Raw genomic sequence first — 16007 nt, 5'->3', positions numbered from 1 at the left:
ATAAAAAAATAATTAAAAAAAAAATAAATGTTTGCATTTAAAATAAATAAGATTTAAAAAAACAAACACTTAAAATTAAATTTGAAATTGACAACCTATGTTAAGGCCTAAATTTACTATAATCTATTACAATCATTTAGATTAAATACAAAAATAATATTAAGCAATACGTTTGGTTCCAAGTTTTAAAAAAAGTTATACCAGTGAACTGGTAAAAGTCACTGGCTAAGCACCTAGAACCAGAGTTTGTTGAAGTGCTAAACCAGCTTTTAAGAGCAGGAGTCTTTTCTGCAATTATAGAGGTAATATTGTCTTCATTCCAGTTTATTCAACTCATTCAGTTCAAAGTTAAGAAACCATTTGGGAGCTGAAAAAGCAGTAATGAATAAAAACTGCATGTGAGAATAACATCTACTAGTTCTAAAAATCTAGAGGGACATGATGACCAGAAAATTAGTTCAATTCACTAAATACTACAGATAATACTGTAATAAATGTTAGTTTGAAATGCAAAGCATATATTGATAAACTTTTTTCTCTTATTTATCCAGCGTATTAAAAATAGTTTAAGAAAAAATGTAAATGCTTGTTTTGTGCATTTTAATTAAACTTGAATTTCCATCCAAATAGAGCTTGACATCAATTACACATAAATTAATCATCTAGTGAATCAGAAATGCAACATTCGCCATTTTCTAACATAATAAAATGTAAAAACAATTTGAATAACTGGATCTGAATAAACATAAATCAAGCTATGTAATTACTTAAATAAATATAGTGTATCCTCCTGATTAGAAAAAAGTTTAGTGTGAATGATTGGTTACAAATCAACATGCTTTAATGGTTACCAACCTATAGGAATCAATCTTTCTTTAGGTGGAAAACAATAAAAAAGTATAAATGCAAATAATAATTTAAATCAATTATTTAAATCAAGATTTCCTGTTTACTGATTTAAATCACTGTAAAAATTGATTTAAAATCAATCCAACCTGACTTTGGAATTATTTTCTGCTTAAATACTCTGTATTTTGTACATCAAACTTTCCATTCCATCATTCAGTAGTTGTGTTCTCCCATCCACAAAGGACCACAGTAATCAATCTTTAAGTCTTTTATTATGATTTTACTAGGAACAACTGTCTAGGTTATCTGCCCCAAGGTTAACCCTAAATGGTGGGAAGGGTTCATGGTAACTTGAATAATAAGCCAGTACTCCTTAAATATTTTATGTTAAGGAAATAGCCAGAAAGACAGTTCTGAGAATGTCATTCCACCATTGAGAACATGTCATGAATCCATAGAAAGCCAAAATAACCCTTCTAAAATTTCAGAGTGGTAGCCGTGTTAGTCTGTATCAGCAAAAAAAAAAAAAAAAAAAAAACAAGGAGTACTTGTGGCACATTACAGACTAACAAATTTATTTGGGCACAAGCTTTCGTGGGCTAAAACCCATTACATCGGATGCATGCAATGTAAAATACAGTAGGAAGATATATATACACACAGAGAACATGAAAAAATGGGTGTTCCCATACCAACTGTAACGAGACTCATCAGTTAAGGTGAGCTATTACCAGCAGGAGAGAAAAAAAACCTTTTGTAGTGATAATCAAGGTGGGCCATTTCCAGCAGTTGACAAGAATGTGTGAGGAACAGTGGGGGGCAGAAAGGGGGGAATAAACATGGGGAAATAGTTTTACTTTGTGTAATGACACATCCACTCCCAGTCTTTATTCAAGCCTAAGTTAATGATGTCCAGTTTGCAAATTAATTCCAATTCAGCAGTCTCTCGTTGGAGTCTGTTTTTGAAATTTTTTTGTTGAAACATTGCGACTTTTAGGTCTGTAATCGAGTGACCAGAGAGACTGAAGTGTTCTCCAACTGGTTTTTGAACATTATAATTCTTGACATCTGATATATGTCCATTTATTCTTTTACGTAGAGACTGTCCAGTTTGACCAATGTACATGGCAGAGAGGCATTGCTGGCACATGATGGCATATATCACATTTGTAGATGTGCAGGTGAACCAGCCTCTGATAGTGTGGCTGATGTGATTAGACCCCTATGATGGTGTCCCCTGAATAGATATGTGGACACAGTTGGCAACAGACTTTGTTGCAAGGATAGGTTCCTGGGTTAGTGGTTTTGTTGTGTAGTGTGTGGTTGCTGGTGAGTATTTGCTTCAGGTTGGAGGGCTGTCTGTAAGCAAGGACTGGGCTGTCTCCCAAGATCTGTGAGAGTGATGGATCGTCCTTCAGGATAGGTTGTAGATCCTTGATGATGCGCTGGAAAGGTTTTAATTGGGGGCTGAAGGTGACGGATATTGGCGTTCTGTTATTTTCTTTGTTGGATCTGTCTTGTAGTAGGTGACTTCTGGGTACTCTTCTGGCTCTGTCAATCTGTTTCTTCACTTCAGCAGGTGGGTACTGTAGTTGTAAAAACGCTTGATAGAGATCTTGTAGGTGTTTGTCTGTGTCTCAGTGGTTGGAGCAAATGCGGTTGTATTGTAGAGCTTGACTGTAGACAATGGATCCTGTGGTGCGGTCTGGATGAAAGCTGGAGGTATGTAGGTAAGAATAGCGGTCAGTAGGTTTCCGTTATAGGGTGGTGTTTATGTGACCATCGCTTATTAGCACTGTAGTGTCCAGGAAGTGGATCTTTTGTGTGGACCGGTCCCCGCTGAGGTTGATAGTGGGATGGAAATTGTTGAAATCATGGTGGAATTCCTCAAGGGCTTCTTTTCCATGGGTCCAGATGATGAAGATGTCATCAATGTAGCGCAAGTAGAGTAGGGGCATTAGGGGACAAGAGCTGAGGAAGCTCTCCCCACTGTATTTTTCACTGTAAGCATCCGATGAAGTGAGCTGTAGCTCATGAAAGCTTACGCTCAAATAAATTTGTTAGTCTCTAAGGAGGCACAAGTACTCCTTTTCTTTTTGCAGATACAGACTAACACAGCTGCTACTCTGAAACCTATCAGTTAGTATGGCAACACCCATTTTTTCATGTTCTCTGTGTGTGTGTATATATATATATATATATATATATCTTCCTATTGTATTTACACTGCATGTATTGCTTTTAAGATTGCCCTGCCAACAAGAAGAGTGGCTCTCAATGTATCTCACATCCCCCAGCAGGAATCTGAGCAGCCCAACTTCACAGATCATCCTTTAATGTCAGACTGCTTTCTGACAGCCAGCAACCCCACTGGAATGGAAAAACTGCCAGAGGTCACTAATGTAGCTTCATAGGAGAGACTACTGTTAAGCACACCACTTCTCTGCTACCTCTTATCTTGATCCAAGTCTACTTGAGTTATACTCTTGAAGATGTAAAGACAACTTTTCAAAGTTACATTTAGAATGGGCTATGTATTCTAAATTATTTTAAGAAACAAGCTGTGATTTTTTTAAAATGTTATTTAAATTAATTTCAATTTCAGATTTCAGCAATATGATAGTGACTGGATAGATTCTTGGATCTTTTTAAAGAACTGTCCACATCCAGCTAGGGGAACACAATTTCGCATTTGTGGAAAAACACCACTACAACATGCATGCTCTTCATAAAAGTATGAAAGAGCTGATACCAATCCAAAAAGCAACATCTGAAATGATGGTGCTTATTTCCTACTAGAAGGCTTTATTCAATACATCTCTTCATGACTCAGGGAAACTGAACCATGTATCCTGTTTTAGTGTCAGTTCTCATTTTGGCCATTACTGCCTCGATTAAACTCATGGAAGGAAGATGTAAACAATATTTGATATTGTCCCCCTTATTATAGAGAATTATGCTTCACTTTTTGATTCAACTTCAATAAGAGAGCTAGCTGCTCTCCTTTCACTACAGGATCTTGAAGGGCCTACAGCTCCAGGAACTCCATTACATCCTGCTAGGAATTTTTATCCTTCTCATGAAGTTAAAGCTCAGATCCTCTGAGAAAAAAAGTTTTCTTCCTTGGCCCTTGTGAGCTGCATATTGTTTATTAAGGGACCACTCCTCTAGCCAGCATTGACTTGAGAATTGCATTCCTTTCCATCCTCCACTCAAAGTCTCAAGATGCTGAGTGCCATATAGAAATCTGGGCATGTTGATTTTTTGCCAGTGTTTGTGACAATATCCCCTTGTACCAATGAAGAAGTTCCATACAATAGTACTGTAGTTAAATGTTTTGAAGGAACCAAAGGTTGGGCACAGCTTACACCCCAGAGATTGGCTGCATGCAACCATATGATCACTAAGAACTGGCTTGGCACACAGAATATGCCCTGAATGCTCACTGCACCTGGCAACTGTAGTGTCAAATTAACTGAACGTACATGGTTGAAAAATGCCACAGACCCTACATCAAATCCAAGTTGCATTCAAGACCCTAATGATATTTGTCCAATCTGGATAACAAAAATAGAGCTAGTAGGAAAGAACTCAGAAATATATAAATAGAAGTCAAGAGCAAATAAGGTGTCAAAGGGCTGTGAAGATCTCAATCAGCAATGCAGATCTCACTCTGCATTTTGTTAGAGGCTTAACCTTCACCTCTAAATTTGAATATAGCACAGAAGGAACATACATCAAAAAGTCTAACTAGCGTGGCTGTCTAAATAAATCTATTTGGCACCAATAAGTTGAAGCAGATGGACCGCTCTGAAGTGCTGCTGTGATACAAGTATAATTGAGTTCTGAATAAAAGTTGACAGCTTCAGCAGGATCTCTATCAACAATGAACCATTATTTGACCCTGTAGCTTCCAATGACTAACTTAAGGGATGCCAAGAGTTCTTCATGGGATCTGAGAATTTAAACAGCCATCTCTGAGCAGATCCCATATCCGAGAGCATCATGATATTCCTTCAAAGCACAAAGGCAATGCTCTGAAGTGTCCTCCTGGACTGATACAAAGTAAATGCAAGTAAGTGTTCAACGATGGGGCAATGTCATTTGTCTGAACATATTAAGAAAAAAAGAACTCAAAAAGGACAAATACTCGATCATTCTAAAAGCACCTTCCCATCCAAAGATTTCAAAGTGCTTTACAAATATTCAGACTGGAAAACTGAGATACAGCTTGCCCACTCACATGCTGTATTAGTGGCAATGCCAGGAACACAACTCTGAACTTCTGATTCCCAATCATGTACTCTTATCATACAATGTTCCTGTAGACCTAAAATAAATATATGCTTAGAGGCACCTTCGAACAGACAACATTTTTTCACTGCTTTAGTTCTTTTATTTTAGAAATCAAAAACAATTATAAATGATAAAAATGTAACTTTTGAAAAAAGCTTCCATTAAGGAATTATTCTATTCTGTTTTTTAAACTACACCTTACTGTAGTATCTGAATGCTTTCCAGTAGTGCAATTAAGCAACATGACTATACACCTGTCATATGTTGTTTGTTCTCTCATTCTCTGCCCAGACAGAGAAGCATTGTCTTGTTTTGCTAGTGTGTGTTTTTAATTATTTTCTTTATAAATATAGCTGTTGCTATCTGTTTATATTACAGAAAAGCTGAGGCTTTTATTGTTGCTATCAAGATAACTTCTTCAATCAACCAAAGAAAAGGAAGTGACAATTTAGGGAGTCAGCAGCAGGTAGGCACATGTTTGCTACTGTTAGGCAAAGGAACAGCTCAGAATTTTACACCTAGTAACAGTCCAGAGCATAAACCCAGGTGTGTGGCTCTATTACAATTGAACTTGCCTTAGAGAAAGTGTATATAAAATCATTTTATTTTTATTGGTTTAACATCCTAATGCAAATATATTTCAAATGAAAAGTGCAAGTAGAGAATTTGCCACCCACCGAACAGTCTAAAGAAAACTTGCTCAAAAAAACAAAACCAAAAAAAAACCCCTACTTACCAGATATGCCAGTCTATGTTTAGAGCCATAAACATGCATGAACATGTTACTCAATCCCGTTTGACAGTGGCACAGCTGACACTCGTAGAGAACAAGGAGATTCTCTTTTGATCGGTATTCAATTATATATTCAAGTCCTGTATAGAAGAAAGAGATATTTTACAATTTAGTGTTTACTAAAACAATCTGCACTACATATTATTACTCAGTACACAGATGATCAACAGTTCATTCAAGAAAAAGAAACTAAAGCAAGCCTTAGTGACTTATTAGGTACTAAACAAATTGGCCAAGATTTTAATAACTAGCTATCTTGAGTACTTCAATTTTTGGGCGCTAAGCTTAAGACATCTTCCTAACCACCAACCTGTGAAAATGTGCTCTCTAAGTTCCTCAAGTTGGGCAACAAAAACTGAGGTATTCAAAAGTCACTAGTCACTTTTGGAAAATGTAGGACAATCCTTTGCTTACCATCTCTTTCTGTGTTCCTTAGAAATAGACGGTCTCCTCTCCAACAAAGAGAAACTGACATGTTTGTATAAAAATGCATTTTTATATTCAAACCCATCAACTATGATATTATAATAAGAGTAATCACAGAATCACTTAGTCAAGAGCAGCTTCTAATATATATACCCTTATTTGTAACCCACACTCTCAACAGATACATGTCCAACCTAATCAAGAATAAATATGCAATGAGAATTCCAAAAACTTTCATCAGTAAGATTCACTTACACACTGTACCAGCAGAACACGTAATGGAAATTGTATAAGATTTACTTAATTTCATACTTATGAATGTATAAATTCACTCAATCCCTCCGGAAACATAAACATTGCTGGCATTTAATTACAGCATTTAAAAAAAATGCTCACCAAGTGCAGGTTCTGAATCTTTACATGTATTAAGCTGTTCTTCCAAGGTTTGTCCTTGAAACTTCTCTGGCTCAGTTTGAACTATAAAATAAAAGCACTTTATTAAAATGTGGTTAGTTCCCTTTACCAAAGCAATAACCACCATGCATTGTGTACAGTTATATACTTAGATACTCTCTAGAGCAGTGGGAAATCTAGGAAAAGGAAGTGGTGTCCTCCACTTCAATCACGGACTTAAGTTTGCCAACAAATCCAAACCAATCCCTGCTCTGCAATGCCCTTCAGGAGGCACAGCAATGAGCCATTTGATGTGGTGAAGCATTATCCCTGAAGTCCCACCCACTCACACTGTCTTCTCTTGCAAGGAAGATGTTGTAGAGGTACAGTAACTCCTCACTTAACATTGTAGTTATGTTCCTGAAAAATGCGACTTTAAGTGAAACGATGTTAAGCGAATCCAATTTCCCCATAAGAACGAACGAAAATGGGGGGGTTAGGTTCAAGGGAAATTTATTTTTTGCCATACAGTACAGTAAAATACTGTAGTTGGGAGGTGCCCCCGCCTTACTCCACACAGGCACAGCCCAATGGCACTGGAGACAATGAGGCAGGCAAGGAGGCTGAAGGTGCTATAGGCTAAGAGAAGCACGTTGCGCAGCAGCGGCAGCTTCCCCTACTCTGCAAGTACCAGGGGCGGGAGCTCAACCCTCGGCCCGCCCACTCCACCCCATCCCCAAGCCCCCACCCTTAACCTGCCTCTTCTTCTCTCGCTGCCCTTTACTCCGCATGCTGCGTCCTCGCTCCTCCCCACTCCCTCCCGGGCCACCTGCCTGCAGCAATCCGCTGGCTTGCGGCGTTCGGGGGGGAGCAAGGAGACGGCCCGCGGCAATCAGCAGGTTTGCGGCATTCGGGGGGGAGCGGGGAGGAGCAGGGAGACGGCCCGCGGCAATCAGCAGGCTTGCGGCATTCATGGGGCAGGAGGGTGAGGGGAGGAGCAAGGACTTGGTGCGCAGCCTCTCCCTCACTCCCCTGCCTCCTGCCCACGGCAATCAGCTGGTTTGCAGCATTCGGGAGTCCTCACTCCTCCCCCCCCCCCCCGTGAAGGCCGCAAGCCAGCTAACTGCAGCAGGCAAGAGGCAGGGGGAGGAGGGGCAAGGCGCTGATCCGTGGGGTCTGTCGGCGGGCGGGAGGTGCTAACTTCTAGCATCCCTGGCTCTTGCAGGACATTAAATCATGGCACAGCTGCATGTTTGTGCACTATAATGAATAAGGAAATTAACTTACCATAATCAGGAAGTTTTATAGGCGCTTTTGCTTGGTCCCCTATTCCACCCACAGTTTTAACTAAAAAAAAAAAAAGTAAAAATTTATGAACAAAGACTGGAACAAGACCTTGAGAAGAACCCAGTCAGAAAGACTGGACATGCACCATGTTTAAAGGAAACAATGCAAACTTCTTGTTGACGTGTAAAGGAACAAATTATATTACTTTAATCTCTATGTACCAAAAGTTAAATTTTGCTGGTAATAGTTGAAGCACAAACATTCACACCAAAGAATTACAATAAACCAAATTAGTGCTAGACAATTTATTAAAGAGGACAAGAAATTACAATTACAACTTCAACCAAGCTGCCAATTTTACAATTAATTAAACTCATACCAAAGTATTAAATTACAGCAGAACCCACTAATAGTGAAAATCTACAGAACCCAGCCTGGAATGAGAGTCTGCTACATTAAGCTTTAAATCCAGCACTTCACACCTACTTTGAGACATTACATGATACAGAGAGGGGATTTGGAAAGGGCTAGTTAATTTCATATAAAGAGCTCTCCTCTGGCATAAGGGCAGAGCACAGAGCTCCTGGTTACCCTTGCGTTCACAAGGGGCTGCTTATCTACACAGGGGAATTGATGAGAACCGCTAATGTAGACAAGCCCTGAAAAAACAGGCAAGATTGCAGGACAAAGAGGAAACCCTGCTGGCTTCACCCCCTCTGCAAGAAGAAGTGTATCAGAACCCTCCTTCACTGTAATCATACATTGCAGAAGTTATTTCTATTCAAAATTTAATATTTAAAAAGAGACTTTATTTTGCCATGCATGAAAGACTAAAATGATACAGATTCAGAACATACAATGTATCATTTATTCATATGTAAACTGAGTTTTTCAGTCAGAAAAGGAAGCAGATGGGGCAGGGGGAAGAGCAGAGGAGTGGTAGATTATTCACAAATAAATTCTCACAGATGGCCAACCCCCTGCGTTGGGAAGAGAATTGCCACAAGTCCTCCCTGGGGTGTTCAGTGAATAGATTTGGAGCACCAAACAGGCCTTGTGATGCTTGCGTCTGAATTTAAATTCTGGTCCAACACAGAATAATGGGATAAAAGTAAGAAAAAAGAATTCCAACGTATAAAAAACAAAAACAAAAAAAAATGGAAAAAACTGCCCAGCGGTGAGGGGTCTATTGTGCTGTGGGAACTTTCTCCAAACAATACAAGCCCAATATCTGGTACATAAAAAATTAAATTGGACATTTAGATTTAGACTGGAAAATACACTGTATCAAACTGTACAACTTTAGGGCCAACTTTTAAGCCAAATGACTTAAGTCTTTTCCACCTCTGAACTTTATGAAATACAACCACACTATTTTTCTTTAAAATAATTAGCAGTGGAATAATTGAAGTTAACAATTAAATAGTATCATTTGGTTTAAAAGTTAACCCTCCACAAGTAATGAATTCAAACCTCTTCTAGCTATTTCTCTAGTATAGACCAGGTCCTCTTATGATTAATCCCAAAATATTACAATTCTAGTGCCCAATCTGTACACCCCTTACTAGCACAATTAGTTATACTGACTTCAGCAGGATTGGACCTAAAATTAAAGTTCTTAAAAAGGTCACTTTCAGTTTTGTATGGATGTTTATAAAACACATCTAACCAAAGCAAAAAGTTATACTTTAGCACTTACCAATGCCATGGGCTTTTAGAGCTTCTTCAACCTAAATTGATGAGAGAAAAACCAATGTAATGGTTTAATTTCTTAGAAACGTTACATTGCCAAAGAGATGGACAGTCACTATTTATATAATAAACTAATTAGATTAAGGGTTACACAGAAGATAATTATTCAAACAATTTTTCTCCAATGAATGGATAGATGGGTATCAGGGTGAATAAGAATCATTTTTTTAAAATCATAAACATTATATTTTTTTAAATTTAAATTAAATACAGGTTTAAAAAATAAACCTATTTAAAACTGACAACCTAGGTTAAGGCCTAGACTTAAATCTATTACAATCATTGACATTAAATACAAAAATAATATTAAGCAATATATATTTGCTACCAAGTTCTAAAGAAATCCAGACCACTGAACTACTGGAAGTCACTAGCTGAGCACCTAGAACCACAGTTTGTTGCAATGCTAAGACAGCTTTTAAGAGCAGGAGCCTCTTCTGCAGTTAGAGAGAGAATATTTTCTTCATTTCAGTTTATTCTATTAGTTCAGTCCAATGACTAGTTCAGTCAAAGTTAAGAAACCATTTGGGAATTCAAAAAGCAGCGGAACTTCTTTTCCACTCCCAATCTATGAATAAAAACTAGGTGTGAGAGAATGAGATGTACAAGTTTCAAAATTTTGAAGGACACACAGCCCAGAAACGATCGGTTCAAATCACTAACTACAGATAATACCTCTTTTGTTTATTAAAATAATTAGTTTAAAATGCAAAACATGTTTTGATAAACTTTTTAATCATTTTTCTTATGTATCCAGCACATTTAAGATCATTTAATTTTTAAAAATGCTGGTTTTGTGCCTTTTTAATAGAACTTGCACTTCCACCCAAACAGAGCTTGACACCAATTACAAGTATAAATTAATCATTATCTAGTAAATCAGAAATGCATAAATCACCATTTTCGAACATAAATGTAAAAATTAAAGACTCTATATACACATTTTTAAGCAATTATATTTACTTATTTAGATAGTGTATCCTCTTGGTTAGCAAAGAAAAGCACTAAGTTTAGAGTAAAGGCTATATTTAGTTGCAAATCAACATTTCAGGGGTTAGCAATCAATTACAATAAACTTTCTTTAGGAAAATAGTGAAAAAGTACAAATGCAAAACATAATTAAAATTGATTTTTAAATCAATGGTTCCTGCTTGCTGATTTAAATCAATTATTTACATTGTTCTGATTTAAATCAATCCACTGTTTCCTATTATATTAGCTTCATTATTCAGATTAATCAATATCTGCATCTGTATTTGATCTTGCCTCATGCCCCTTGCTGACTAGAGCATGAAGCTCTGAAACATATTTTGGGCTAGATTTATAAAGGGAACTTGGGCAACAAAATCCAGTATTTAGGTAATAATGGCATTCACAAAATCATAGCTCAGCTGCTGCGTAAAGCTGCACGTGCTAACCCCCTTAAATATCTAAGTTTCTGCCAATGGGTATGCACAAAACTGTTTAAGTCCAGATGCCATCCCAGAGCCCTTGCTCATACCTAAGCCCTGGCAGGATTCCCAAACTAGGTGTTCCCCCCTACAGGACCCGAAAAGATGAGTGCCCTAGCCAATAGGCTATAATGGGTGGGTGGGTCTCTCTCTCTCTTCTCTTCCCCCCTCACCCCCCCAAGAAAGGACTGACCTGGCTTAGGTGACTAACTTCAGGGAAGAGTTAATAGCTGAGACTCTCAAATGGAGATAGGTTTCAGAGTAGCAGCCATGTTAGTCTGTATCCGCAAAAAGAACAGGAGTACTTGTAAAAAAGAAAAGGAGTACTTGTGGCACCTTAGAGACTAAAATTTATTTGAGCATAAGCTTTCGTGGGCTACAGCCCACTTCATCGGATGCATGCAGTGAAAAATACAGAACGATTTTATATACACGGAGAACATGAAACAATGGGTGTTACCAAGCACACTATAATGAGAGTGATCAGTTAAGGTGAGCTATTACCAGCAGGAGAGAAAAAAAACCTTTTGTAGTGATAATCAAGATGGGCCATTTCTGGCAGTTGACAAGAATGTGTGAGGAACAGTAGGGGGGAAAATAAACATGGGGAAATAGTTTTACTTTGTGTAATGACACATCCACTCCCAGTCTTTATTCAAGCCTAAGTTAATGGTGTGCAGATTGTAAATTAAATTCCAATTCAGCAGTCTCTCGCTGGAATCTGTTTTTGAAATTTTTTTTGTTGTAATAGTGCGACTTTTAGGTCTGTAATCGAGTGACCAGAGAGATTGAAGTATTCTCCTATTGGTTTTTGAATGTTATAATTCTTGACATCTGATTTGTGTCCATTATTTACATAGAGATTGTCCAGTTTGACCAATGTACATGGCAGAGGGGCATAGCTGGCACATGATGGTATATACCACATTTGTAGATGTGTAGGTGAACGAGCCTCTGATAGTGTGGCTGATGTGATTAGGCTCCTATGATGGTGTCCCCTGAATAGATATGTGGACACAGTTGGCAACAGGCTTTGTTGCAAGGATAGGTTCCTGGGTTAGTGGTTTTGTTGTGTGGTGTGTGGTTGCTGGTGAGTATTTGCTTCAGGCTGGGGGGCTGTCTGTAAGCAAGGACTGGCCTGTCTCCCAAGATCTGTGAGAGTGATGGGTCGTCCTTCAGGAGAGGTTGTAGATCCTTGATGATGCGCTGGAGAGGTTTTAGTTGGGGGCTGAAGGTGACGGCTAGTGGCGTTTTGTTATTTTCTTTATTGGGCCTGTCCTGTAGTAGGTGGCTTCTGGGTACTCTTCTGGCTCTGTCAATCTGTTTCTTCACTTCAACTGGCGGGTACTGTAGTTGTAAGAGTGCTTGATAGAGATCTTGTAGGTGTTTGTCTCTGTCTGAGGGGTTGGAGCAAATGCGGCTGTATTGTAGAGCTTGGATTGTTTGGTGTGGTCTGGATGAAAGCTGAAGGCATGTAGGTAAGAATAGCAGTCAGTAGGTTTTCGGTATAGGGTGGTGTTTATGTGACCACCGCTTATTAGCACTGTAGTGTCCAGGAAGTGGATCTCTTGTGTGGACCGGTCCAGGCTGAGGTTGATAGAAATTGTTAAAAACATGGTGGAATTTCTCAAGGGCTTCTTTTCCATGGGTCCAGATGATGAAGATGTCATCAATGTAGCGCAACTAGAGTAGGGGCATTAGGGGATGAGAGCTGAGGAAGAGTTGTTCTAAGTCAGCCATGAAAATGTTGGCATACTGTGGGGACATGCGGGTACCCATACCAGTATTTCTCTCCTACTGGTAACAGCTCACCTTAAATGATCACTCTCGTTATAGTGTGCATGGTAATACCCATTGCTTCATGTTCTCTGTGTATATAAAATCGTCCTACTGTATTTTCCACTGCATGCATCCGATGAAGTGCGCTGTAGCCCACGAAAGCTTATGCTCAAATAAATTTTGTTAGTCTCTAAGGTGCCACAAGTACTTCTGTTCTTTTTCCAAATGGAGATAGACACCTAAGGCCCAGATCAATCGGAGTTAGGTGCCTAAATACCACTGTGAATCTGGGCCCTAAATCCTTCCCTTTTTCATCTGCATTTCACACTCCTGGCTAGCTTAGGTGGCAGTGAGAATCCCCTTCTTAGATGTCAAAGCTCCCGTGCTTTGTATAGGGAGTGTTAAGCACTTAACTTGAGGCTCTGAATTCCACTGGTTGAGTACCTAGGAGATAGGCACTGCAACACTGAGTGTTGCAATGTTTAAATCCCCCTTTGCTCTCACTAATCTAGACAGCAAGACACAGCTAGATCAACATGAACCTTTTTAAACATCATTGCTATACTAAAAAGTTCTGCTTTACTGTACATGACAAAAACAGAAACGCAAGAAAATTCTAAACAAAAATTTAGATGCTTTGCTAATTTTACACATTTTAGAACATTTATTACTTTAAAAAGAAAATAGTGATTACAATCCTACACATCATTATTGTTTAATGCAACTATCTACAAAACCTGACCCGCACACACAAAACCCTAATCTTACCGTCTTGTGTTTGAATCCAAGGAAATGAGTCTGCAAGTTTAATGCAGAAGCACATGAGATTTTGCAAATCTAGGTTAAAAAGAAGATTCATAATTATTTCTACGTTATTATGCAAGCAAACAGAAAAAAATACTATTAATTCTGAAAAATATCATTGATATTTCAAACTAATCAAAATCTCCCTGTTTAATAAACATCAGTTATACCCCTGAGATTGTACAGATTGATTTCTGCTGAAACACAACTCCTCTAAAGCCAGACTGAACAGCAGGATCTGGATTCTCTGGTAATTGAGCACATCCAGGTCAACAAGGCCCCCAAAATGCGCAGGCGTACCTACAGAGCTTATGGTCGTATCAACCCCGACATGAACTCCCCATGTCATATTGAGATGATCCTCACTGAGAAGGAGCAGATTGTTCCAAAGCCAGAAGAGGAAGTTGCTCAGAAGTAAAAGATCTCTCAAAAGAAGCTGAAGAAGCAAAAACTTATGGCTCAGGAGTAAATCTGACAACAGATGTACGTAAATAAAAAAGAAAACTGCTATTACAAAAAAAAACAAAAACAAAAAAAAAACCCCACTCTATTCACTGGTTTCCAAAGAGGAGGATCAAAGTCCTGTCTTTCATTTAAAAGTCCCTCTCCATAGCATAAGATGGTTTCAGGTTCACCCAAACCTTTCAAATATATTCAACTGAGGGTAGGCCATCTCTCTCAAAATCATTAAAAGAGGTATGGAAAGGTGATCTTCAAAAAGATCAAAATAAAGGATACAAAACCCAAGCTCTAAAGAAATTTGAAAACTTTGATCAGGAACTGTTGTATCTCTCTTCTCCTGTTGTTCAAGAAGTATGATTCACATCAACACTTCATTGAAGGGATTACAAAACTGAAGAGAAAGCAATTGATATAAAATGAAATGGGCTGAAAGGAATGTTCTTCCTCATACAGCCCTTGAAAGGTACCCAGGGTGAGTGAGTCCTTTAAGCAAATGTAGACCTCCTAAGGTTTGCATACTCACATTGGGCAGGAATGAGCAGGGTACTGAAACGCTGAGGACAACATCTGCTTAAGGCATTCACTCTACATACATTTCATGGTCTGTTAATGCCTTTCTTATCCCTTCCATGTGCCATGTGCCCTAGCACCCTGTACCTCCAACCTCACACTTCCAGACTTTCCATATCCCTTTTGACTCCCTGTGCCTCCACCCTCCCTCATCCCCAACAAGTCTCCATAAGCTCCCCTCAGTCCCCGATGAGCTTGCATACGCTTGTCAGAGACTAACAAGCCTAATGAGGTTTGACAGGTATCCACATTTACAAGAAGGGAGAAACGCTCCACACCCCCTGCATCCCAACCACTCCCTCTATGCCTCCCCAAACAACCTGGTTCCACCAAAGTTCCCTCAGCAACTCAGCTCCTCTTTGTGCCTGCAAACAGCCAGCTCCCTCACATCCAACATCCACGCTCTCCTCAGTAGCAACAATTAAACACACCAGTTCTCTCCCTTCCACCCAACAAACTTCAGTAGACGCATCAGACCCTGACAAATGTATGTAGGCTCATTTGTGGAAAGATGAGCCAAATGAGATTAATCAGAGGTGGTGTACATGTGTGAATGAAGATATCCAGGAGCCTCCACTCCTTCCCGACAACTCCCCTAAACATCCCAGTTCCTCCCAATGTACACACAAACCTCAGTAAGGTGGTCAGGTTCAAAAGCCAAAGTACGTTTGTCATGCACCAATGAGCCTACTAAATGAGGTTCCTCAGGAGAGATATGTAGGGAATAGATGTCTCCCTCCAACATATCTGTTTCCCCATACTCCCTGCCTTAACCCTGCTTTCCTTCTAAGCAAAACAGCCCCCACTATGCAAAGGCCTCACGTGTTCAAATTTGAAGAGATTAAATGTAAAGAAACAAGATCTCCACTTAGCAGGTGCTTTGCTTCTGGGGGAGTATAGAGTGCATATTCTCTGCATGACTACCTCCTGTTTTACACATGTCCCTTCCTAACCAAGAAACTCTCCCCTCCAAACTCACACAACATCCAGCTGCCCCACTCTGTGCTCAACAATTCCCTCATGTTGTCTCATCCAGCGTTCCAATTTAAATACTTTGGGGCTGGGGAATGGAGACCATTTCCCCCCACTTCTCTGTATAGTCTTCTGGAGGATAGTTGGCTGGTTTGGCACATCACCCATCTTCT

The 16007-nt window shown here is 39.1% G+C and overlaps 1 protein-coding gene across 3 annotated transcripts in view; it reads right to left on the bottom strand.

Annotated features, from left to right (window-relative positions):
* Nucleotides 1–16007, bottom strand: part of LOC119850571 (histone acetyltransferase KAT6A-like) — a 54445-nt gene that overhangs the window by 27477 nt on the left and 10961 nt on the right. For all 3 annotated transcript variants that reach the window (XM_038388809.2, XM_043508522.1, XM_043508520.1), the window contains 5 exons: nt 13795–13863; nt 9744–9774; nt 8045–8104; nt 6761–6841; nt 5882–6018 (listed from right to left, as the gene is read on the bottom strand). In XM_038388809.2, the coding sequence (XP_038244737.1) occupies nt 5882–6018; nt 6761–6841; nt 8045–8104; nt 9744–9774; nt 13795–13863 (378 nt within the window). The remainder of the gene's footprint in view (nt 1–5881; nt 6019–6760; nt 6842–8044; nt 8105–9743; nt 9775–13794; nt 13864–16007) is intronic.

The sequence above is a fragment of the Dermochelys coriacea genome, chromosome 2 (assembly GCF_009764565.3).
Source record: "Dermochelys coriacea isolate rDerCor1 chromosome 2, rDerCor1.pri.v4, whole genome shotgun sequence".
In the NCBI taxonomy this organism is placed as follows: Eukaryota; Metazoa; Chordata; order Testudines; family Dermochelyidae; genus Dermochelys; species Dermochelys coriacea.
The sequence above is the reverse complement of the archived record's forward strand: the minus strand, read 5'-3'. Positions and strand labels throughout refer to the sequence as shown.